General features: G+C 39.2%; 3 protein-coding genes across 3 annotated transcripts; all 3 read right to left on the reverse strand.

Annotated features, from left to right (window-relative positions):
- Positions 1-1387: 1387 nt before the first annotated feature.
- Positions 1388-2110, reverse strand: LOC103459066 (GTPase IMAP family member 4-like). The gene has a single exon (XM_008400296.1). It carries the CDS (start codon positions 2108-2110, stop codon positions 1388-1390), a length of 723 nt encoding a protein of 240 aa, XP_008398518.1.
- Positions 2111-2532: 422 nt separating this feature from the next.
- Positions 2533-5806, reverse strand: LOC103458969 (GTPase IMAP family member 7-like). Its single transcript, XM_008400127.2, has 2 exons — positions 5447-5806; positions 2533-4291 (listed from the first exon to the last, which is right to left on the reverse strand). The coding sequence occupies exons 1-2, from the start codon at positions 5466-5468 to the stop codon at positions 3324-3326; spliced, it is 990 nt and encodes a 329-aa protein (XP_008398349.1). The 5' UTR covers positions 5469-5806; the 3' UTR covers positions 2533-3323.
- Positions 5807-14545: 8739 nt separating this feature from the next.
- LOC103458968 (microsomal glutathione S-transferase 1) lies at positions 14546-17678 on the reverse strand. Its single transcript, XM_008400126.1, has 4 exons — positions 17567-17678; positions 17173-17305; positions 16748-16839; positions 14546-14921 (listed from the first exon to the last, which is right to left on the reverse strand). The coding sequence occupies exons 2-4, from the start codon at positions 17287-17289 to the stop codon at positions 14675-14677; spliced, it is 456 nt and encodes a 151-aa protein (XP_008398348.1). The 5' UTR covers positions 17290-17305; positions 17567-17678; the 3' UTR covers positions 14546-14674.
- Positions 17679-25437: the final 7759 nt, after the last annotated feature.

Genomic DNA, 25437 nt, shown 5'->3' on the forward strand with positions numbered 1-25437 from the left:
TATATAATGCAAACGCGTGGATGTAGAAAAAGGATGACGGCGTGGTAAGGCCCTTGTATGTAGAAAAAAAGATGGAAATTTTAGCCAAAAAAAAAAAAAAAACTCGGAAGTTTTCTAGGAAAATCTGTGATTTATTATCTTGAAAAATCGAAACGTTTTTTAAGGCATGTTTGATATGTATTTTTATGACAACTGAAGTGTGAACTGTGACATAGTTATTTGATTGTGCTATAAAATGGTGCCTGATCACCTGACATGACACAGCAATTCATGCTTTGTAAAGTTATCTATTACCTAAATAAGAAAAAAACTGCAGTCAAAAATATGTCTTTAATAGCATATCCTTACAGACAAGGACCAGTTACAATAACAAATCACATGAGCTTACATGATCTGAGTTCACACCATATTCAATCTGGTTAACCAAATTAGTATGGAGTCTTTCAGCAGTATTCTGGGAGACCAAATCATTTATTACAGTTAACTGTGTAAAATATTCAATGGGCAATGTGCAGCATATGTTTAGCTTTCTCCAGCTTTTATCCAACTAAGCATTATTAAGCATCATCGCATGCTTTTAGATAATTTATTTGCAATTTATATAGAAACAACGTCATTTATATTTCCAAGGGAGATCTTTATTGATGACTAAAACCGGAAAAGAACATATAAAAATAAACACATTTCCAAAGCTATACTTAACAAAAGAACAGTCATTTTAAAATTAACAGGAAGCCTAAAATATAAACGACAGAACAGAGAACATGAAATTGTACATTAGCAAGATACATAATGGTAAATATGGAGGATTCTGTGAAGGACTATCAGCTGATCCATATGATACACAAAAACAAACTAATTTTGCTTTCAAAATGTAGGGGTCACTAATCAGGAGATAACACAGCTGTTGTTTTCACGTCTAAAACTAGTACTCAGACTAAGTATTAAATAATTTAAACCAAAAATTATTTGGAAAATTACATCGTTCCAAGTTCTGTTAGTCTGTTTTTGCTATAGGTTTCTACACATGTCTGCTGTGGTTAGGAGTTTTTAAAGTTGACTTAAATTTACACTCTAAAACAGGAATTTACTGAAACCTTTATATTATTAAAGGCTGAAAAAATAACATGACCCTGTCCTGTTTGCATTTACTTCACTCTCAGTCTGTCAAATTGACTTGCACAACCATTTATAACAAGTTAAAGGAAATAATACTTGACAAAAATTTATTTTCTGAACAATCCCCCCGCCCTCCAAAAAATAGAAAACACCTTAATGTAACTGATAATGTTTCACACAATACAACACAATTTCAGGTCAAAAACTTCAGTGAAGAAACAGAGGTAAACTCCACACCATATCGTCCCCAAAAACCAAGACGAGTTTCTCACTGCACACGACACTTGTTGGGTTTCTTCTTTCGACCCGATGCCGTCATCTCTTGATCCACCTCCATCTTCAGCGTGTTCTTCCTCTCCATCTCGTTTTTCTTCTGCATCTCCAAAGCTCTTCGTTCGCTCCTCTTTGAGGCCTGTTTTGCTCTCCTAATCATCCATTTGGTGTAGTGTTTGCCATGGTTCTCCTGAACCATTTGATCAATTTTCTCCAGCAGCTGGCGGACTTGTTCCTCACTTGCCACTTCGTTGTTGAAGACATGGTATCTACCGGAAAAAGCCATGACAAACTCTTCGAGGGCTGAACTCTTAGAAATAAACTGCTCAATAGTTTGTTTCTTCAGTTTGTCTCCATGTGTGAACAGCAGCAATGAATACTGGGCAGCCTCAGAACCAAACATCTTCAGAATAATCTTCATGGTTTCTTCCTCCTCCTTGGTGAATCTTCCAAGCTTCTTAACCACCAGAAAGACATGAGGACCCGGAGCACTCAAAGAGATGCATGTTTCAATTTTCTCCAAAACTTTCTTCTCCTGGAAATTGGTGTCAAACAGCCCCGGCGTGTCAACTACTGTAACCTTTCGGCCCAAGACCTCTGCATCAGCCTTCTTACAATCGAGTGTCCAGGAAGATGGACACGCCACCGACTGGAACACTTCACTTCCCACTATGGTGTTTCCTGTGGCACTCTTCCCTTCTCCGGTTTTCCCCAGCATTACAATTCGGAGTGTGTCCTTGCTGCTCTTCTTAGATCCTGCAGACAAACACAGCAACAACTTTGGTGTCTTTTGTTCTTGTGTTGATGATGATTCTGTATGAGTCTGAAGTCTGAGGAAACAGTTTGATCACTGTAGTATAATCTTAAGCAAATTTAACAACATTTTTAATTGGATGGCTCAGATTTGACAAAGACTAGACACCAGTCAGAACAATCCCAGTGTGGAAAACCAAGGAGGAAATATCATGGGGACTTAAGCTAAAATAAAATCCCAGTAGAAGCACAGAAAGTCAGTAACATATGATTTATAGGTTACATAAAAATAATAATAATAAAAAAACATCAGTTTACCCTCTGATCTAACCTTTGAAATACTTATTTTATGACTATAAGTTACATGTGATTAAAAAGAAACTGAAAACCAGGATCATCATGATGAAAAACTGATCTTTATTTATGTAAAACAATAAAAATGAAAGCCAAACAGATCTATAAAAGGAAAACAAAAACAAAATGTCACCAGCAGTCAGTATATCAGAATAAAAACCACCCACAAAACCTCAAATTTAGAAGCCAGTATGCTGAGACCATGAATCAAACTGGTATCATTAATGTGAAATAAATCAATGATAATCAGTTTAGTTTTGCTATGTTTAAAATAGAAAGAAGACTTTTATTTTTGTGTCATTTTTGTCTTTATTTCTAATTTGTAAAATGTCAGAATGTTACAGTTTTCAAAATCAAAGGGAATATTGGAATCAAAATCACAATCATTTCATGTGATTGGATCAAGATGTACATAATAAAACAACGATGTGCTCCCTCGCCAATCTATCCATCACCTGATTGGTGTTTGTGATTTGATTTCAGAGACAATGTACAGTTTCCCAGCATCTCCAGATTTGGATCCCTTAATATTTAGAGAATTCTCAATATATGGAACAGGATTACATACAGCTGCAGTACATGTAGTTGTAGTTCAACAGTCTTTCACAGTTAAAAAAAGATTCATACTCGTGTATAGCATTTCCTTTCAGGAATAAACAGGAATGTAGCATTTAATTAGACAAATCTATTTTATCCTATCAAGCATGTTTGTTTACTGATTTAATCTATGCAAAATCAAGTTGACAGAAAAGAAGCTGCTGAAAGCTCTATGTATTTCTACATTAATCAGAGACAGACTGAGAGCTGAATTTGCCCCTCTCGTGTTATTGAATGTGACAGTTTTTGCTAACTGATATTGTCAACGCCCCAACAGCAGCTCCGACTGCAGCTCCGGCAGCGATCCCAACTGCCACTCCGATTGGTCCGCCACACACACCCAGCACACCTCCAATGGCGGCACCGCAGGTCGTGGCCACAGCAATTGTTGGCGCGGTGAGGAATTCGTTTTTCTTCTCAGCTCGGCTGCGTGCCTCCTGGTGGTAGTGCATGATCACCTTGGTCTCCTCCATGCGGTAAACGGCTTCACTGTACTTGACTCTGAGCTGGTCCAGCTCCCTCTTCTGCTGTTCTTCCATTTCCTTCAGTATTCGCTCCTTTTCCTTCAATATGGCAGCCTCTGCTTTTTCAAACATTGCATTTGTGTAGTACCCTCCGCCATTGGCCGCAACCATCTCTTCAATCTTGTCTAAAAGCAAGTAGGTCTGCTTTGGGTCTTTGATCTCGTTGTTGAAGACGTGGTATCTGCCCTGGCACTTGTCAATCAGGGCTCGCAGGTCTGCGCTCTCTGAAATAAAGTTTTCAATGGTCTGATTCTTCAGCTGGTCTCCATGAGTAAACAGCACCATTGTGTACCTCTGAGCATCTTCTCCAAAGGTGTCCTGGATTATCTTGACGGTATCCTTCTCCTCCTGCGTGAACCTGCCCAACTCAAGAGTCACCAGGAAGGCGTGAGGACCCGGAGCGCACAGAGAGATGCACATCTTGATTTTCTTCAGCACGTCCTCTTGGGTAAAGTCTGTGTCAAACAATCCTGGCGTGTCGATAACGGCCACATTCCGGCCGTTAACGACCCCCCGGGCTTTATGGCATTCTGCTGTCAGAGAAGATGGAGACAGGTCTGACTCAAAAGCCTCCCTCCCAAGGATGGTGTTTCCTGTGGCACTCTTCCCAACTCCAGTCTTCCCGACTAGAATAATTCTCCTCTCCCTTGGATCTATTCCGCTTGTGAACCCTGTTGGATAGAAATACACCATTCATCATGACAGTGCTGCACTGCTGGCTGCACTGTGCACACACCAGAAGAAAACTGATCTCCAATGAGATAATACTCTGCCAGTGTAACACCTGAAATGACATGTTTTATTTAGATGCTATTTCAAATGCTACATTCATTTATCAAGTGGACAAAATGTATTCAAACCAACTTGGATACATATATCCAGATATTATGTTTTTCTTTGTAGGTTTTCTAGCCTTTTTCATGCTGTCAGGTAGGTTGATTAGTAACAACTTAGGTGCATCAAAGTAAAAATTAATTATAATTCTGGGTCTTTAAAGGCTCAATTTAAAATAAGACGTATTTTAAATGCGATTCATGAGGTTTGTTTTTCCCTTTATTCCTTCTTCTGCTCATTTTATAACAACCTTTGTTGTTTTGGATAAGTCATTGTTTGTTTTTTATCTGTGAGCTGGATCTTCAACTTTAAAATCTCTGAGTCACTGCCACAAAAATGCTGTGTCATGCTTAGCTCGTGATGTTTTTTTTAAACAGGAACAATGTCTAAAAATAGATTAAATCTGGACATCTGACAAAAAAAAAGGGCTTCACTTTCCTTACAGATTTTTTGCTAAAATTTTGAGGTGTGCTCCTGTTTTTTTGTGGTTTCTTTCCTTTAAAATTTTTTACTTAATGATTAGCAACAATAGTCTGGATAAAACATACATATTTCTCCAAACAAGTGAGTTATGCTCTTTCAGCAAAAACAAAAAAAAAAACTATTTGGAGTTTTAATTCAAACCTTTTTTTTTTAAAGATGAACTTTAAAATTCAAACAACTGCTAAATTTATCAACTTCCAAAAGATAAACCAGACAGCAATATTTCTTCTGGGTCAAGAAATAGTTCACCACATGATCTTCAGGTATGTCTGCAAAGCATAGTGTTGGTAAAATGCTAACTATTCATATATTTTTAGATTTACCATTAAACCAACATGATTAATTTCAATAAAAACCCCAACTTCTTTCAAACTGACATGCTGAAAGTACTGCTGAGATGGATGCATTTGAACAGAAACCGGAACACACATTCTGAGTTAAGAAAGTCAGCCCAACCTCTTAAACCAAAAGCAAAAAAAAAAAAGACATTCGTCAGAGTCTTTTCTTACCGGCAAATTTTTTCCCAGACATGTTGGAAGTCCCAGCTGTTCCGACCGTTCTTCGTCTTGTTTTGAATGAGCCTGTCTTCCTCACACCTGAGCTATCTTACCTCCAAGGGGGCGTTCCTTTTGTGTCTTTTTTTAGCTGGAAATATGCACGAATAAGATGAAGTCAAAAGGAAAAAACAAAAAGAACCATTTAAAAAAAATACAAGAGTGACAGGTTAAGTTAGAGCTCTAATTTTACGCCTAAAACCTGGTAGGTTATGTTTGCCTCGGGTCAGCTCAGACTAAACTGTGTTAAAGGATCGTCTCTTGAACCAAAACTGGATCTGTTGATTTGTAGAGCTGAAAACATTCCTTTCTACAACCTTAACACAACATGAAAATCAGGTTGAAGCAGATGTTTGTAAACCGTTCAGCTCTGTAAAACCTGAGCAGGGAGTCAGGCAAAGGTAGGCTCTCCAGCATCTCAATCAGACCTGGACTTTGACTGAACAGCTGCAACACAATGATTATTTGCTTCTTCGGTCATTTGTTTGCACACACCAGTTGATACTCTGACAGGTTTTTCCACTGTGTTGTTGGTTTGTCTCATGAATCTGATTGGTGCAGCAGCATCCAGCTGCAGAAAGCATGCAGTGAAACCTGTTTCTCTCGTCTTCTTTCTGAGGTAAATATCACCATGTAGAAGTTGGACATAGAAATTCAGCTTGTTTTCTGAAACAGCATCTGCAACTGTTCCCTTAATTCTGGTCAAGCCACACCAAAGAACGAAAAAAAAAAGATTTTGTATTGTTTGACACAGGTTTAAAAGTAGCAGGATGAAGGGAAGAAGAGCTGAAACCACGCAGTTTAGATTAATTCTGATCAGCTCGGTGCAATACCCGCAAATCGCCACAGGGTGCCAGTATTTGCTCAGGATCAATAGACACGTTTAGTTAAAAGTGGTGCTGATTGTAGGTGGTAGATTAGATTTGATAAAAGATTTTTTAAAGAAATTTTTGCATTTGTTTTTTTATTTTTTTTACATTTGTTCTTGATGAAAAGAATAGCAATCACTGACATATTAGAAATTATGATATCTAATTGATTTAATTATTATTCACTTATTTCTTCTTGCTGTTTGGTAATTTTATTTATTTATAATCTTATTTATCCATTATTATAAGTATTAGTTCCTACATATTTCTCAGAGTGTTTCTGTGATGAATATATTTTGTCTACTTTTAATTTCTTTTCGTTTTTTTAAATTTACTTTTAAATGTTTATTTTATTTATTTACTATTAAGAATCCATTTTATTTATTTATAGATTTGTTTTTCACTTAATAAATTAGCATTTAACAAACTAGCACTACTGTTCCTCTTTTACATTTACAACCTATGTCATTAAAAACAGTTAATTTCTGCTGTGCCAATTCCCAGCAAATATCATTTCAAGACATTTTATAAAGCAATTTAATCAAGTTCACTTCTAGGAACATATGATCCAGTTATATAGATTCAGTTGAAGCATGTGTACCTGTAGCTCCGAGGTAAAACATCAGACCTGCCCTCTTCCTTTTACTGAATTAATTTTCCCAATAGATTTTATCGCCAGTGGAAATCAGATCTCCCTGATGAAAGCAATCTAAATGCTGATGGTGTCCTCTTTGCACAGCCTTCCCTTTGCGTAATAAACATTTACTTCACACTGATGAGTTAAAGTATAAGAGGATTTGAACTTAAAGTCCCAAGCATGGGGGAAAAGAATTCCCCTCATGGTTTCAGAGTGAACACTGCGTTGAGAGCAGCCAGTTATAATAATGAATCATTAGCATACTGTGACATTTCAGAGCAGTTGGTGTGTGTTGGAGGTCCTGCCAGGAATCCGAAGGCTTTCAGACTCACCTTTCACTGTGATTTGTTGGGTTTTTTTAGACCTACACCTCCACTTTTCTTTTGTTTCTCTTTTTTCTGACTTTAAATACTGAAACCTTCAGCATGTTATTCTAATGTCAAATTCAGCTCAAATGTCAGGCAGGGTTGACGAGGCAGTTGGCTGAAGTTTTTTCATGGAACCAACCGGAGACCAGCCGGTTGAATTCAGCTCACTTATATTTGACTTTCCGCTGCCTGACTAGAGCACAGAGGGAGCTGCTATAGACAATCTGTACATTAAGAAAAGAATCAGCTGTAAAGAACCCACAGAATGTTTCCTCCACCACCTTGCTTTACTGCTAGTCTGGTCTTTACACAAAATGGGCTTATTTTTAAAACCTCTGTCAAAAAGCAGAGGATTTCTTTTTTTGTTTTGTCAAACAAAATGATGAGTCGCACAAAATGAGTCATATACATGCTGCATTGTATATCATCAGATCTTTTCTTGGTAGAGCATCAGTCAGCTCCCTGATGAGGGGTTTTCTAAGGTGGAGCCGACTGAAGCACTGCTCCCTCTGGGAGGATGCTAGGGAAGTGAAAATCCTCTGAGGACGGCAGGTTTTTCCACGTGAAGAGACCAAGAATGTTTGGTCCAACCTGATGTTCTCTTGTGCCTGAAAGGAGTGCGTATAGAATAACACTCCAAATCTACAAAAAAACATCAACTTTTTTATAATTAAGTTTATGAAACTCTGGTTTAAGCAGTTCATTATTTTCAATTCTGAATTGCCACCATGTTTCTAACATAATATAGCAGTGCTTAAAGAAGTCGTGGTCCTGTAGGATACAGTTTATTTTGAAAAATGAGACGCTGTGTAGATGTTGCAGCTCACGCCTTTAACAACTCAGCATGCAAACAACAGAACTGCTTACTTCTGGTACCTGAACAGCAATTCTTATCTTCTGGTCCTCCCCACATGACAGGCACAATCACATGTAAGTGGTCGTCCTTCCAACTACTCCTTTTCATTCAAAACTTTTATTCATGTCAACATGTGACATGGTCATTGTATTCAACTGTAAATTAATGAAATAAACAAATGTAACACTTTTCTTATATCCCCTCCTCCTTTCTTATAGTTTTTCCTATTTACAATCCATTTTCGGGTCGTTCTCTCTGATTTGAGTCTATTATGTCAGACTATCCCCCTGATTTTTAAATACAACCCTATTCCACTTCATTCCTCTTCACAGATCCTTATCGTCATGTGAATATAATTACCTCTCTGTATAACACAATGTTTTATCCATTTTATCCTCCTCATCACTCCTTGAAATCCCCTTTCATCCCAATATAAATCAATATTTATCATTCTTATCGTCCCTTTTCTCTCCTCATTCCTCACACTCATCCTCCTCCAGTCTTGTTTTGATCACATTAGTGTTCTTCACTATGTTTATCCCAAGCCTTAATATTACTATTTGCTTCCTTCTCTTCAAACCCATTCCTCACATTTGTCTTTCTCGTCTCTCTGATTCAGATGTATTTTAATCACACTAATCATCCTTATTCCTCTTCATGTTTCCTGTTCATCCCAGTCGTTCTCTTCATCCCTTTATAGAGACAGTTTTCAATATTCATTTTCGCCCTCATTCCTGTTTATTGACCCTCATCATCACATTTGCATTCCTCCATTTTTACAATCAATCTTATAACTATTAATCCCACTTATCCTTTTCATCACCATTTTACCTCTTCTGATCACATTCTTTCCTGCTATTTCTCATTTTGAGGCTGTTTAATGAACCTAATGCTCCTTGTGCCTCAATGAGGCTCTCTATCATCCCACCCATCCTCATCATCCCTCCTTGTTGTCCTTAATCTAATTATCTTGTCTACAACCATATTCATCCCACTCATCTTTTTATATCAAACATCTCTTCCCTTTATTTCTCATCAATTCCCTTTGTTGCAAGATTTCAGTCATTCCTCTGTAGCGGGGCATTCAGCTGAGCGATCCTCTGACTCCAACCAATATTTTCCACATCGTGGCTTAAATTTATCTCCTGGGTTTTCAGCCCCTTTAAGGCTCACCTGTAATGTGTTTACAGAGACACAGATGAGTTCATGTGGATGCGTTATGGATCCATTCCTACCGCTGGAAAGGCCTCAGATTGATTATTGAGTTGTAGCAGAAGGCCAGCAGCAGCTTTCTGTTTGAATCATGTCGGTTGCCTCAGGGGAGCATTAAGTCTTGTTTGCCTCTCAACTTTCTCCACTGCCCCTTCTTTGAATCCTAATGCACTGGCTGGTTTCTTTTTCTTTTCCTGTGCACTACAACAAGTCAGCCGAAGTTGATGGGCGTCGGACCCGAAGAGGCCAAACAAAGACAATAATCGACTGCACATAGGTGGCAGTTTTGGTTTATGTCGGATTTAGCATATGCAAAAAAGAAAATAGAAAGAGTAGATACTTAAACCTTTAGATTTTTACAGAATACTGACAAAAGCAGTATATATTTCTGATGCAGAGACCTTACTACAAATGTTGCGTATTTCTTTTGAAGAAGTAGTTCAGGCTGTATGATTTAAACCTTATTGCTATGCTTAGGTAGACTACTGTGTGAGCATTGGACTTTGCTGCTAATTTCCAGACAATATAATCAGAGTAAAGTTTTTGCTAACATCTTTCTTCTCTTTTTTAGAAAGTACAATTCCCTTAAGAAATATTAATATGAATGTGCATATTCCTCCTACATTTCAAAAATATCTTAAAACTTCTCAAGGACGATGGGGTATTTTTTGAGAACAGCTCTTAGCTGGACATGCGTCATCTCGAACGCCCCAGATGGTTCTGCATCAAAAAACCTTCGTTCCTCGATAGCTGACAGAACCGCATGGAGGGATTACTTCAGGAAATTTAGTCAAGCTCTACATTGCAGAATTACACAGATGCTACTTCAAACTTCACTGTGAAAAAAAAAAAACAAGCCTTATATTAACCTTGTTCAGAAGTGGAGTCCACTTCTCTGTGCTCAGAGGGATCCGGGGCAAACCATCACACAGTGGAAAGCAGACTGTGGTCAGACAGACCAGCGTTCCAGCTTGTTGTTGGAAGGAACAGAGCAGAGAAGCATCCAGTTTGTATCAGTGCCCCTGGCAAAGCTCACTTTCAATTCAATGTGTCATGGCGGCATTAATAGAGAAAAGTCCAGTAGAGATCGTAGAACAACAAACGCCTTGAGGAACAAATCTTTTTTCCATCATGTAAATGCGATTTCTTTATGCAGGTGACCACATTTGGCACACATGTCCAAAGGCCTGAGGATGAAAATGACATAAAGATATTTATGTTGTAACTGTTTACTCATTAAGGCTTTTCTATCCTCTGTTTTCTAAAGCCAGGTTTTGTTGGAAGGATTCTTTCTTTAATCTCATCTCAGACTGGTGCACCCTGAACCTTCTCTCAAAGAAAAATCAGCAGCTCTAAACGCATGCATAACCCTCTGCTACACTTTATGAGGTTAATCGTTAGTGCAACATGTGCATGGGCGTGCTGTAATTAGCAGATTCACAACAGCAACTTCCAGCATGGGCAACAGAAGCATTGAGGCTTCCCTCTGTTCCCCAGCTCATGCATTCAACATCCACAAGGAGCTGAGCTTTATTAACTGAGACCATCTCAGTCTGGTGTATAAATGCAGAATTAAAGACCCGAGGAATAGTTTCCATGGATGTCAGCTTCTGAAGGGTTTGTGTGAAATTAGGCACAATTTCACACAAACATTTCAATCATAAGATTCAAACCATAATCCTCATAAAACATTAAACCTAATGTGTAGACAGTGTAAGCAGATTAAAATGTGTATTTAAATAAAGTCAGAACAATGTGATTAATTTTAATAAGAAGAATGTTTGTCCTGCATATTGCATGTTGATCCATATGTTCATCTGTTGATGTTGGATTCGATTGGGTGATGAGTAGGTGAAAATCATGGTTCACATTAGGAGATCATGACCTGCGATCAGAAAATAAGACAATTTAATTTCTAATTCATCTCATAAAAATGTTTAAATGTCCTTTGATCCACCATCCATCCAGGGGCGGAGCTATAGGAGGGGCTGGGGGGGGCGGTTGCCCCCGGTCCCGGGCCGGATTGGGGCCCAGGTCTGGAGGTGTCAGAGAGGGAGGAATGGTTTCAAGTCACTTAAATGTCTCATTATAGATGGAGAAGGTGCGCCCTCACCTGTTGAGAAAGGTGTATTTAATGTTAAAGTCAACAGTTTCAGTTTCGCAAAATGACCAGTTTTGGCTGGAAAATATGGTAGAAGAGCCAAAACAGAAAAGTAAGTTCCATGTTCCCCTGCTGAGACTGAGACAAACGGCGCTGCAGCTACCTGTTCCTTATTGGACCAAATGGACCATAATCAAGACAAATGTGGTCTGCTGCTTCAATTACATCCATATGGCTCAGGGCTTGTGCAGACTCTCATGTTTCAGCTCAATCAAATCAATAAGTTATTTATCGCCACCAACACTCCGATGATGCAGAGAAACGGTGGGGGTGTGGGCAATTCATTTGGCCTCCCAATAATCAGAAGTGTTTTATGGCTTTCCTCTGAACAGCAGAGCATAATTTCCCACTGAGCAGAACTGCTGGGGATCCTTCATAGATCTCAGAGAGGTGAACTGTTTTACAGGAGCCTCGTTGGACAATTTCATTTTATTTAAAAGAAAATCCATGCTCAAAGCTATTTCAAATAAAACACTTCCTGGGAAACAAGGCATCTGTTTTGTCAGAGGAAAATAAACATTAGGTCAGCAGCAGTTAGTCAAACAGTTTGGCTTAAGGCGAGCTCCTAACAGGGTGGTAAACCATCTCAGCCCTGATCAGCCTTTGAATTAATGAGAGGAAACAGTAAGAGGGGGGGGGGAGATGTGGAATAGTATGCAAATCTGTTGCTCTGCAGCAGAAATTGTTTTCACCCAAAGCTTCACATCCTCTTTTGATCAGAAACTACCTATAATGCTCTCCATGTTTTAGAGTCAGTTACCATGGTGATATGAACAGGTAGCTGCAGATGCAGCTTTTTCAAAAGTATTCCCCTTGAAGTGTGTCACCTTACAACTTCAAAGTATTCTAATGGGACTTTGTTTGATTGAGTAATCACAACTATTAGATTAAAATCTGAATAGTGTGGCATGCATTCTTTATTCAGCCCTATTTAATCCGACACTCTTAAATAAAATCCAGAGCAACCCATTGCCTCCAAAAGTCACCCAACTTGTAAATAGCATACACTTGTGTGATTTATTTGTAATATAAATCAAGCTTTTCTTGTGAAGGTCTCAAAGGTTGTGTAAGAGGGGACGTGTGACAAGTCACGGAGGAAGCTGTGAAGAAGTTTAAAGGAAAGTAGATCATTAAAACAAGTTTAGGAAATCTGGTGGAGTTTGTGTAAATCGTCATCAGAAAAAAAAAATTCAAGCGTACGAATATGTAGAAGAATTTGTCAAGAAGACTGTTAATAGTCAGGCATTCTGCAAATCTGCCTTTTATGGAAAAGTGGATAAAAGCCATAAATCATAAATATATACATAGCTAGAGCTGCAATGGAGGAAAACACGTTAAAGTATTAGAATGGTGTAGTCAAAGTCTTGAGCTAAATCCAATCAGGAATATCTGACAACACTTAAAAACATATTTTCAGCTTGAGGTAGACATATTTCTCAAAAACAAATTGGCAAATATTTCAGTCAGTAGATATGCAGTTATGAACTCCAAAGATCTTACAGCTGCAACTGCAGCAAACAGTGGTTGCATTGTAAACAGTTCTCTTGAATACTATTTGCTGAATAAAATGCATGCCAAACTTTTCAGAGCTTTATTTAAAAAAAAAAACGTGTGGTTTTCATTCCACCTTATAATCTTGCTAATTTTTTACTTTACCACATGCAGTTCCAATAAAATAGCTTGTGGTTGGAATGTGTGAAAATGAGCAGACCAAAAGTTTAATGAGCATGACTAGTTCTGGAATGTTTTACTTCACGGTGTTTGCTCTTGTTGTGATTTAAGTTGTTTGATTACTTTTGCTGATATCCCCCTGACTGAGGCCATTACCTGAAAAATATCTGACCATTTGTTGAGACAAATCTATGGAAACATTTCTGAGGATTCAGAATGTTTAAGCGCAGCTAAGTAATACATAAACTCTGTCTGTTCTGCTACTACATGATATGAATTGTGCCAAAAGTCTTATTACAGAGTAAATGAGTGTGCTCTACACCCACCCATCAGACAGTTGCAGAGCAGAGCAGATAAAGGTTAAAACTCACGGGCAACTTGTACAAAGCCAGCGAGCTACAGCACACAAACATGGAGTTAACCACGCAGACGTCTCAACGAAAAAAATCTAATTTACAGATAAAGTTGCATTTTTCTGTAAAAGCATTCTACAGGAAACAGCAAATCCTGTTTACAGTTCAGAGCTTATCAGGAGCGAGCACCATTATGGTTGTCAGTGAGTTGTCAAAACAAGAGCAAAGTTCAACTTCAAATGGATGAATGAAGTTTGGACCTGATTTTCTTTACTGCTGACACTTTTCACTAGATAGCAAAACAATATTTAAAATCAACACGGTGCCTTCTTTTAAACTTGACCAGGTTTGAAAGAAGGCTTTGCCTCTGTATCGATACATTTGATAAAGCAGATCAAAACTCCGAACTGGTTTTAGATCATATTTCTCCAGTAGTTCAGTTTTTTCAAGTTTCTACATCATAATTACTTATGGGGTACCACAGGGTTCAGTACTCGACACGGGTCTTTCTGAAATTATTGCACACAATGGAATTAATATCTACTGTTAATTTGCCGCATTTATTGGGCATGGGCGTCATTTTTCACTTGAGCAACATTGCCAAAATTAGAAGTGTCCACTCCATGAGTAATGCAAAAAAACTCAAAGAAAAACTATTTTAATTCTGTGAACAAAAACAAAAATTACATGCTACATGCTAGTTTCAACCATATCAAAGATCTGCTTGTTCCACGTGTTGCAAACGGAGCACTTCACACCCAAAACTGTTTACCCAACAAGCAAACTATGAGATTTACTTTGACCACTAAAGACAATCTAAGCACTTTTCTTCCCACTGATAATTTTACACTCTCAGCTCCCTTATTCACAGCTATTGCTTCCATTAACTTGTGTTCCGAGTTTTTCATTATTGGGAGAAATGATGACTCACAGTCAATGGAAAACTTTATTTGCTCTTTCTTATGCAAAAATCCCAATATTTAAAGGGTCTGTCAGCTGCAATGACACAGAAAAATCACAGAACTCTCATGCAGGAAGGTGAGGGTGTTATGCTTCCTACAGGACGAAAACTGTGCTGAGCAGGTTGTAGGCCATGGAAAATGTGGTTAACATTCCCACCCCGTAGGAAAGCCCTCTGCTGGGCTGGGGAAAGGCCAGGATGTAGGCAAAGCTGTGGAAGATCCGAGAGGCTGTGAATACACGGAAGTGAATCAAAGCGGTGGTGAGGTTGGGTCCAGACAGGGCGTAAAGCAGACCGATGAAGAAGAATGGAACAATGTTCTCCAGGTCGTTGTGGTGACACCTGCAGGATAAAAAAAAAAAAAAAAAAAAAAGTGATACATCTTTTCAAGACTCAAGGTTATTTTCAAGCATTTAATTTCAGCTATGCACATTTACAAAGGGTTTGCATACAGGAGCAAATCTTTTATCATTTCAGGAAGTAGTAGCAGGATATGGTAATGACGGTTGATGTCCTTTTTGTCGGATAATACATGTGGAAATGTACTTCTTCTTCAACACTCAGGACAATTTATAAGATGAAATGAACCTTTTCAGGTAGACTACGCCAACATTGCATATTTTCTGGGAGTCTCCTGCAAACGGCGGATACCTGATATGATCTGTAGATGTGACATCTGTGTTTTACTGCCAGAAACTGGTTTTTCAGACACAAACCTGTTCCCCCGAGGGATAAACACAGAGTGGTGTGTTGGCTGCTTATAAGAGGTGACTACGAGCCTGACACACAGTGCCAGCTCCACAAGTCACTGTGAGGCTCTCAAACCTCACCTCAAAGAGGAAGGAGGAAATCATGTGTTAAAGTAGGAACACCAACAGGCAGAGGAAAGTGTCCTCCAAAGCTCAGATTTTTAGGAGCTGCCAAATATGCCATTAACACACCTGGTGTGTACGTGCTGGCAGGTGTTTTTAATGGCCTGTTGCATAATACAAGAGTGTCATTTTGAAATCGAAGCAGTGAATGCTCGAGCTGCTCCCTCTACAAACATCTGCATGAGTCAGCAAAATCAACGACACAGTAACTGCAAAAACAATGATTAAAAACAAACTGTCCAAAGGTAAATCTGAGAATACTACACCTGAAATAAGTTTTGGAATGATGCAAATGCATCTCATAAGTCACTCAGTGACATTCATATGGTGTAAAAGTATCAGTTTCTCAGTAGTGACATCTTAATCCCAGTAAGATGCAAACAAATGATCTCTGACTAAGTTAATAGTCATTCCCGCCTTTCTCTTACTGGAGGTCAGATATCAGAGGCAACATGCTCTGCAGGGAACCCAGCCATTCCTCTCCGCACTCGCACCCTACAGATCCTCCCGGGATAACCTGAGGGGTTTCCAGACCAGAAGGGATTTAAAATCCCTCCGTGGAGCTCTGGATGTGCCCTCGGGTGTCTCTCCATTGGGTTTGCTGTTGGAAAACTTCCACATGAAGGAACATTTTAGATTCCATTGCCGTAGATAAGGGTTGGAGCACACAGTGGATAGCCTAGAAAAGCCGGAGCTTCCACCGTTCAGTTTGGTTTCTTCTTTTCCTCAATAAAAAATAGAGCAATGAAAACATTGCCGCAGAAGAGCCCTTATCTGTACATCCATCTCCTGTTCCACTTAGCATCACTCATGGGAAAAATAAAACAACAAATATTGAAACTCTTTTGTTTGAAACAGAGATTCACTTCTACACTGCAGGGAGCATTCCATCTTCACAGATTTAGGACCTTGGCCTCCCAAATCCTTTAAGCCAAAAACGCTGACACAGCTCATGCTGCATTGATCCGCAGACTGAATGGACAGTTCTCCCTCCTGCAACAATTCAAAATAAAGTCCCTAAATAATGCTTTTATTAAAGCTAACCAAATCAGCCATGTTGACCTGATCTCTGTGTGTGCATTTAAAACCATCCAGGTTTTTACCTTGGGATTAAAGCAATCAAAGTATTAGACACATGAGGAAAGGTTTATTTTTTAGACTTTTTGGACTTTTTTTATGTGTTGGAGTTTTATAAAGAAAATACTTTTTCCTCCACCCCTTCAACACGAGGGATTTCAAAATTTCAGTCAAGAGCCAAAGCCATCCGGAGCATGTATAAAAGGTAGAGCGTCTCACCTCTGAGCTCGCTCCACATCTGGATGAGCTCTCAGCAGCTTCTTCTTTTCCTCGTCAGTCTTTCTGGCAACATCTTCTTCGTTAGAGAAGGACTGAAAGGAGAGACGACATGTGCACACATGGCAATGTTTTATATCTGCATTCCAGGAATTCCAGAACCAGCAGCAGAAAAAGGGGAGAGCGCACTTTGAGTCAAAACTGTTGCAAGAAGAGGCAAAGAAATTTTTTGTTATAGGTCTTCATTTCTGAAACTTTTGCGCTGAATGACATGTTTTGACACGTAGGACTACAGCAGACTGCACCGACTGGTTTGCAGAAATGCTAATATCATCTCACAAACCATTGTGACCTATCAGTAAGTACAGATACCAATGGTAAAACTTGAAAATTAAGAAACTGTTCCGTAACCCATTTGTGTTACTTACCCCTCTGGTGATGCGGAAGTACGCGGTCACAGGACCCATTAGCATCATCTTGAGTGTGACAATAGCAGCATAGGTGGCGAAAGCCTTGAATACCTCGTTTTCCATGAGTGTGGCCATTTCTACAGATTAACACCTGGTGAAGGTGGAAAGAGGAGGCAGCAGGGTGTTACTTTCAGCTGTAAAAAGCTGTTGGACTGATAGTTTTTCATGTACTGTCAACACCTCATGCAGCAACATTACCTGCCTTCACACAGCAAATAGAGTCACCAAATGCTTGAAACCAAACAAGCTTCAGTGAACCCACTCCCAGTTATACACTGACCCACATCAGGTTCATAAAAAATACAAAGCAATTAGGAAACAAACAAAAGTCATAAATCATGAAAAAACTTACAGTTTTCCTGCTCTGTTGTCTCTTGGCGGTGACTCTGCAGAAGTGAAGCAGGCTGGACATGTTGCATAAGGACACCTCCCAGTTCACTCAGTGGGTGGGACTCAGTTACACTTCCTGTTTGGAGCCGACTTGCTCAGTTTCTCAGCCAATGAAAACTTCTTTTTGTGCAAAGACACACAGTTTGACTTTGAACATTTAGGTTTTGTGCTTGACTATTGTGTGAGAGTGACCACATAATACATTACAAAGAATTTTGTTAGTTTAAAAGATTATTTTCTAACTATGCAATCATTTTTATAGTATTTTTCACCCAAACTGATCAGTAAATGTTGTTTTTTTTTGTTGTTTTTTTTAACTCTTATCATCAGTGGAGGTATATATCTTTGAAAGTGCCCAGCTGGACCCACATTATAAACCTAATTAGCAGGCTGGTTGTTATCAAAGAGGGAGAGAAATTACTATCTCCTTGTGTTAGCAGTGCTCAGCTCTAAGAAACAACGTGCAGCCATAATGAATTTGCATCAAGCTGGCCTCACATCTAAGAAACCGCTCCAGTTGATTGAACTGTTTTCGGGATCATCAAGCTGACAGACGTAGCTACATGTTAAAGGACGACCAAGCAGGCATCGCAAATGCCTGGATCATCTCCCTGCTGACAAGGGTGCTGTGGATAATCATGATGTGGCCAGTTCAGAAATTGCTTAGTATTTTGCAGCAAGTGAGTGATGTAATGCCATCTGGACAAGAACTCTAGCAACTTGTCAAAGATAAACATTGAAGAGAAACTGAAATTCTCCCAGAAATGCAAGGAAGGATTCCAGAAGACTGGTGAAAAGTTATTTTCCAATTAACTTTCTTTGTGATTGTTTGGGGCATTTGGAACCTCTTTTGTCTGGGGATTCCATCTCATCCAAGAGAGTGGGCTTCCTCTCAAATCTGAAAAATAATGCAAAAAACATCCAGATTTCTTCTGAACCTCGTAGGTGACGCAGGTGAGATCAAATTTATTCAGTACAGATGAAAGACGGGGCTGCAGTTAAAAAGTCTCTAAGATTTTGGTTTAAATATCTGAAGATGCTGATTTACTGACTTCTTCATCCTAACTGGAAAAATTAGACTTTTTTTTATCTGTTTTTTAAACCGGTGGCCACTGCGCTTTGATGCTCAATTTCAGTCTTAAACAATTCACGGTTGTGCTCTGATTTTTTAATGTCTTTTTTTGTGATTCACAATTTCAAACACAGTATCAAATACAATCATTGTGAGCTGCAACTACAAACATAATTGAAATGCAAAAGTTGTAAAAACGATACCCTTAAAGGTGAATGACGCTCAGAGGTTGACGCTCCATACTGAACGGCTTCTTGCCCTTTGGGCCAATCAGAGGCCTCCGTCTTGTGATGGATCTCTGAGGCTCTGTGGGAACTAAGGGGAGGGGAAATTGACGCCGTTAATAGTTGTAAGAATGTTCATGTCAAAGGGATCTATTCTTCCAGCCCATTGATCTGACGTCAGCAATGAATTTATTTCTCAGTCTTTGTTGAACTACTCTATCTCATCAGCAAGGATGGATTATCTGCTGGAGCAACACATAGGGTCTCCGACTCTCATTAGTCGATGATAGATGAAGCTGGAGATAACATCTATTACATTTTTAGTACCTTATAAGATCTCTTTAAAACCTGCACCGGGTCTCTAATATGTATAGAGAAAGAATAAAGACACAAAATTACCTCAAACATGCATTAAAGCAAACACATATAAAGTGGTTTGTTTATCTCTCCGTGTCTAAATAAACTGCATTGTATCTTCCTTCGGACTCTGTGCCTCCTCAGCAGCAGGAGATCTAACAGCCCTGAGATGTTTTGGAGCTCAGACTCTGTGGTCTGTTTCCAGAACCTGCAGCCCCAGAGGCGTTTCACTAAGACAGCAGGACCCAGACAATCCATCAAAATTCGTCCTCCTCTTGTCTTCAGCTCTCAGGGTGTTTCCTATTGTCACTACAGGATTTAACAGTCTTGCTCCTCTGTGTCTCGCTGCAGATGGGACAGTCTGAATATAACTTGATGCCCTCACAGGGCTTTATTACCTGAATGCGCTCAGACAGCGGAGAGGAGCGCAGCTCCAAATGCTTTGGATTCATTAATGATGGCCCTGTCCCGATACAGTTAATTTAGACAATTCACAGCCCTGTTTATCTGTGTTAGAAACTGGTGTGAGGAACTTTAAATCATTAAAAATAACAGAACAGACTTGCTGTTATGAACCAAATCTGCACAAAAAATTGATGTTGCTCAGGAAATGTGGATTATTTTGAATTTAAAAGATAAAATTTGTTTTATTTCAATTACATTTTAATACTATATTTCTGAGCTTCCAGTTCAGTAATATTTCGCAATGTACAAACAGCGATTTTTAATAACACATCCAATTGTTAAAAATCCAATTCAGTCAACATTCAGGCGAGATTATTCAAGTTATATATTCAGATTTACATCCATTCGAAGTCTAATTATGCCAGTCGATTGCATCAAGACATCGGATTGGCATCAGTCTTTCGTTTATTTTGGACAAGCACATGGCAACAGTGTATAGGAACAACTTCCTTTAACAGAAAGAAGTCAAAACCAGGCTCAGCAGGAGATCCAGCATTTCCCATGACCTGCTAGGAGATTAAATTGCACAGAAGTAGTGAATCAAGAGAATCTTCAAAAAAAAAAAAAAAAAGAATAGTACATAAAGTTAGATTAGTAAAGTGTTTGTGCTAGGAAAAGATACTACAGATGCACAGTATTGGCAAAAGTTTAAACAGTGATATTATCATAAAAATTTTCGATATCCATAGTAATTTACCAACATTTTCCTAATTTTTCTCTTTCGTTTCCATCATAAATAATGACCACAACACCTTCCTTTATATTCAACATCTGAGTCACTTACATCTACATCACGTGTGAACATAAAAGACAGTGAACATTACACTTAAAAATAACAAAAACAATCTGGTGATTACAAACTGAATCCCACTGATAGCTGTAGAGTAGAAAGACCTAATCCAGACCTATTCCACAATCTCAGTAATTCAGCTCAGAGCTGCTGCAAAGCTGCAGACTGACATGCAGTAACAGCATATTTCACGTCATTGTTCTGTTGTTACAGGGGGAGAGACCAACACAGTGAAATCCTGTGAGTGTCTGGTAGAGCCGATTTCCTAAAGAAGGAGGATCAACCTCAGAATGTCACTGAGGAATCTTTAAGCCTTGAAAGGATATTTCAACTTTTCCAAAGATAACACTAACTTCGTAATTAAAATTCCCTTTCTGTCTCATCTGATTGTTCTCATCTCCTCCATCATCACCAGGCAAGGCCACGGCTCCGGGGCCAGGGGATCCGACTCTGAGGCAAATGAGAAATGGTACTGTAATTGGGAATGAGGTGGAGGTGAAGAAGTGACACAGCAAGCCAGGAGAGGGGCTCTGGAGACACATAAGAACTGTCAGACCCCAATAAAGTCTGGGTTCATTTATTTTAAGACCCTCATTACCTGCTCAGACCCTCACAGGTGTTTGATCTATTAAAGTTGTGAAGGTGCCGAGGATGCGGCTATCCTCTGAGAGCTGTGGTTTATCAGAGAAGCTCATAACTCCGTCAGAAAGTCTCATTAAAGTCACATTATGAGACAGTTTGACCATTTAAAGTCCCATTACGCTGCTTCTGTGGTTCAGTTTAATATGAAATCTGTAGAAACTAAACAAACAAATGAACACACACCAGCAGCTCCTCTTTAATAAAATGAAGGTCAAACAATGTTCTCACAGAGGAAATTAAAAACTAATTCAGCGGCAAATAACCCAAAGCCATGTCTTGTAGTAGCTCAATTAGGCAGGCAATTTTCTCACTCTGGATCAGTGCACATTTATGCAAAACAGGTGACATCAGATGACCAACCACCGTCACACAGCTTAGGGTTTTATGTATTCTTTGCCTAAAGCAGTTTAGGAAATTGACAGAAATCAGCATCAGTTCTGGTCAGATTTCTCGCCTGCTTTATTCTGACAGAAAATACTCTGGCTGTCCAGCTGCTGCAGCTGTCTGATTTGAACATTTTCTAAGTGAACTGATTGGTCAATATGAGATTATTTTTTAACATTATGTACATCTAACTTGTTCCAGATTTCAGAGTCTGTTGTCATAATGATGAAGACAGTTTTAAGGTGCTATGAATAAGATTTAGCATACTTTCTAAATACATTCTTAACTCTGTTAAGATTCATGACTGAAAAAAATCTCCAAACTCAGAACCAATATTAGCTAAAACACAAACAATTTCCAGATTGCTGAATCTGAACACATTGCTGACTGATTAGATTTCCTGGATAGCAAATCTAAACAGATTCCCAATCTGAACTCTGAATTGATTTCCTGTCCTGAACACATTCCAGACTCAGAGTTCTGACTGGAAAAATAAAGATTCCCATTTGAGAAAATATCTTCCAACTCTGCACTGTCTCCAGACTCCAATCAATCTGAACTTTAAACAGATTCATGCAAAGGTTCAAAACTCTGAACAGATTGATTTTGAGGAGATTTGAGTCTGAGCAGGCAGATTAAGTTTATCTGCATAGGATAATGCATAAACAGTGTAATTTGTGTGTTTTAAAGGAAGAAGAAATGAACAGATTCTTAGCTTTAAGCAGCTTCTTTACTCAAACTCCATAAAGATCCCCTAATAACATATTCCACACTCTGAAAAGATTCGGCACAATTTCAGAATTTTTATATAAAATGTCTTAAATATAAACAGATCTGTGACTCTGAGCCGGAGTCTGAACATATTTCTGACTCATTACACAGGCGTCTGAACACATTCCCAGCTCTAAACAAATTCCAAACAATGAACAAAATTCCAGTTCTTTACAGATTCCTGGCACAGAAACTTGGTGCAGATTCCAGACGTCAGTGCGCTCAATAAGTTTGAGGAAGTCTTTCAGAACTTTTCTTTTCAAAAGCTGCTTTTCACTCAGTCAGCCTCAGTCTTGTTTTTGACCTTCTTAGAAAAATCTTTTCATTATCTAAGCTTCTTAACACCAACATGTAAATTATCTAGGAATAAAATCACTCAAGTGTTGTTTAAACACGTAGATTGTTTCCTGCAGACACAATGTCTTCCTCCCTGGTTAAATATGTAAAACATACTAAAGATAAAACAGTTTGACAGAAACTGCGGTGCTGAAAAATGTCACACTCAACTCTTTACCCATGACTGTACATATTTAATTGAATTTTTTACCATAAATTGCTACTGTTTTGCTCCTTTAGGCAGCGAGTTCCCTCTTCCTGTAAACAGACTGAGCTTCACCTGCTGCTTAATAAAACCCAAAGCACACAGCATGAAATGAGCTGTCTGAGTGCTCTGTCTCCACTTGTTAATCCAGCAGCACCAAACTAATTATCAGTCGACATGTTGTTCTGGCCAACAGATAACTGCTGGGAAACATTAGCAGCTCCATCTGTAACGCTCCTTTTATATCAGCGCACACCTACAAGCCGCGCTGCAGATCTGAGCGCGGAGTCCAACCGTCCTGTCCTCCGTGATCAGAGTGCAAACACGCGCTCACATCCAATCACAGGGAAGTAAGACCTTGTCCGGTCCTGACACATAAAGGCCCTGCTGTCTAAATGACTGCAGGATTGTGGGTAAATAGTATTGTCCTGTCCAGGCAGCGAGCGCGACGTCAGCAGGAAACCTTAATCACAGAGGTTGAAGTGTCAGCTTGCAGCTATTAACCCCGGCCATCTACAGCGAGGACAGCTTGTTGTCCTTTACTCTTTGTCTCTGAGACGGATCATTTGTCCTTTCCTTCAGCTTCCGCCCTCGTGCTCCACTTCTACACTCATTTTACCTTCGGATAACACCCTGAGACAGTTTAAACAGGATTAAAAGCCTGCTACAGACCGAGGTGAAAACCGTCACCTGAGGCTCTGCGCTGCTTCCATCCCTTTCAGGCCTCACTGGGACGCGATATCACAGCTCCAGACAAGAATTATCCTCCAAAACAAATCGGGATCATGAGGGAATCTTTTAACTCAGACAGACTGGTGATTAATTAGCTTCAGGATCTGCTGCTGCCCTCAGACCTTTGGGGAAGACTTCCTCCTTCCACCAAAGCAGATTTTCTTCCTCTGTCGGAGACCTGAGCTGATCCCCTGACAGAGTCACGCTTGGTCTCATGGTGTCTGTCCTACATTCTTACATGCTTAGCTCTGGACAAGGTGTGAGTTGAAGAAAGCTCAGATATTTGTGGAAAACCAGGCTAGTTCCTGTCGAGCAGTCATGCACGTGAACACGGACACGTGTTGATGGAAAAATCCAGACTATGGCAGACTAAATCCCAAAAGTGAAGATCAAACTTAAGGGGGATTTTTCTAGTTCCAGTCAATTAATAAGTGTTTCATAGACAATCATCAGGCTGCTGATTAAGCAGGTGGATCCAAATGTGGTTCTGGAATCTGCATCATTTTCTCAGCAGATTCCCGGCCCAGATCAAAAATCACTCTTTACAAATTATTCAGATATCACTCTTACAAAAGTCTAAATAAATTACCAACTCTAAACTATTTCTAACTTCAAACACTATCATCTCAAATGGATTACTGATGCTGAACAGAATTCGGACTTATAATAAATCCTAACAAATACCAGACAACTTCAAACAGATCTGCAACTTTTAAAAACATTCTCCGACACTTCAAAATGAGCCTCAGTGGATTTTTTTTTCACTCTAAACAGTCCTTGACTTTAAAATGATGACTGAACATAATAAAAACTCTGGAAAGATTCCAGACACAAAAAAGTAACATAGTTACACACAACAGAGAATTTAAAAAAGAATCTGTTTTATCACTACAGTTCTTCAGGAATAAGATGGATATTAATGTTTTATGAAAATGGGTTAGAAAAAAAACTCTGCAGAGGGTTTTTAAACAAAGTTCATATATAGTAAGAAAATAACCTAAATCAGTCCAACTTTCTGAAATGAACAAATCCATACCACATTTAAGCATCTGCTCTGGTGGGACTTCAACACAAATCCTTCAAATCTCTTCTGCTGAGTTTGACTAAAAGTCAAACACAACTGTAATGGGCTACCGTACCTAAAGCAGTTTGTAAAGCCGGACATTTGGATAAAGATGTTCAGAAAGACCCATTTAAAAGAAAAAAAGAAAGTCTGACTAAATAGAAGTAAAGCAACTCACATCCTGAATAACTTATCAATTATATATTAAATGGATATATTTAAGTTTTTGTCCCTGAATGCAAAGTGAATGTAAAGAGCAGCTCAAACTGATTTTTTTTTCTTTTCTGCATCAAAACTGTATGATAAAAAACAAAAAAAAAAATCCTCTGCACTTCCCTTCCTGAAGCTAAAACTGCCCCTGCCGTTTCATCCTCTTCCTCCTCCTCCACCTGGAACAATGAGCTCCTGGTCAACTGAAAGAAAGGTAATCAGTGAACAAAATCAAGGCAGGCCCATTCTGCCTCCACTGCACCAGATTCATTACCCGTCCATCACAGGAGGAGTGGGAGGAGGTGACGGCTGAGTTCAGAGGGGTAAAGCGGGGCTAGAGGGAGGCTGGAGGGGGGCTAGAGGAGACCCCGAGGAGCGATTAGCTGCTGGAGAGGAGCGATCAGGCCGTGATGAGCTATCGGACAGGACGGGGAATGGGGCAGAGGCAGATTCTGCAGAGGTTCATTACAGATCGTTCATCTTGTGTTGTGCTGCCTTCGGCTCCATTCCCAGTTAGGTCTACTCGGCAGGATGCCCCAGCTCTTATCTGCTGAGGTCTAATCAACCTCTGCTTAACGGGGA

Source organism: Poecilia reticulata, linkage group LG22 (assembly GCF_000633615.1).
Source record: "Poecilia reticulata strain Guanapo linkage group LG22, Guppy_female_1.0+MT, whole genome shotgun sequence".
Classification (NCBI taxonomy): Eukaryota; Metazoa; Chordata; class Actinopteri; order Cyprinodontiformes; family Poeciliidae; genus Poecilia; species Poecilia reticulata.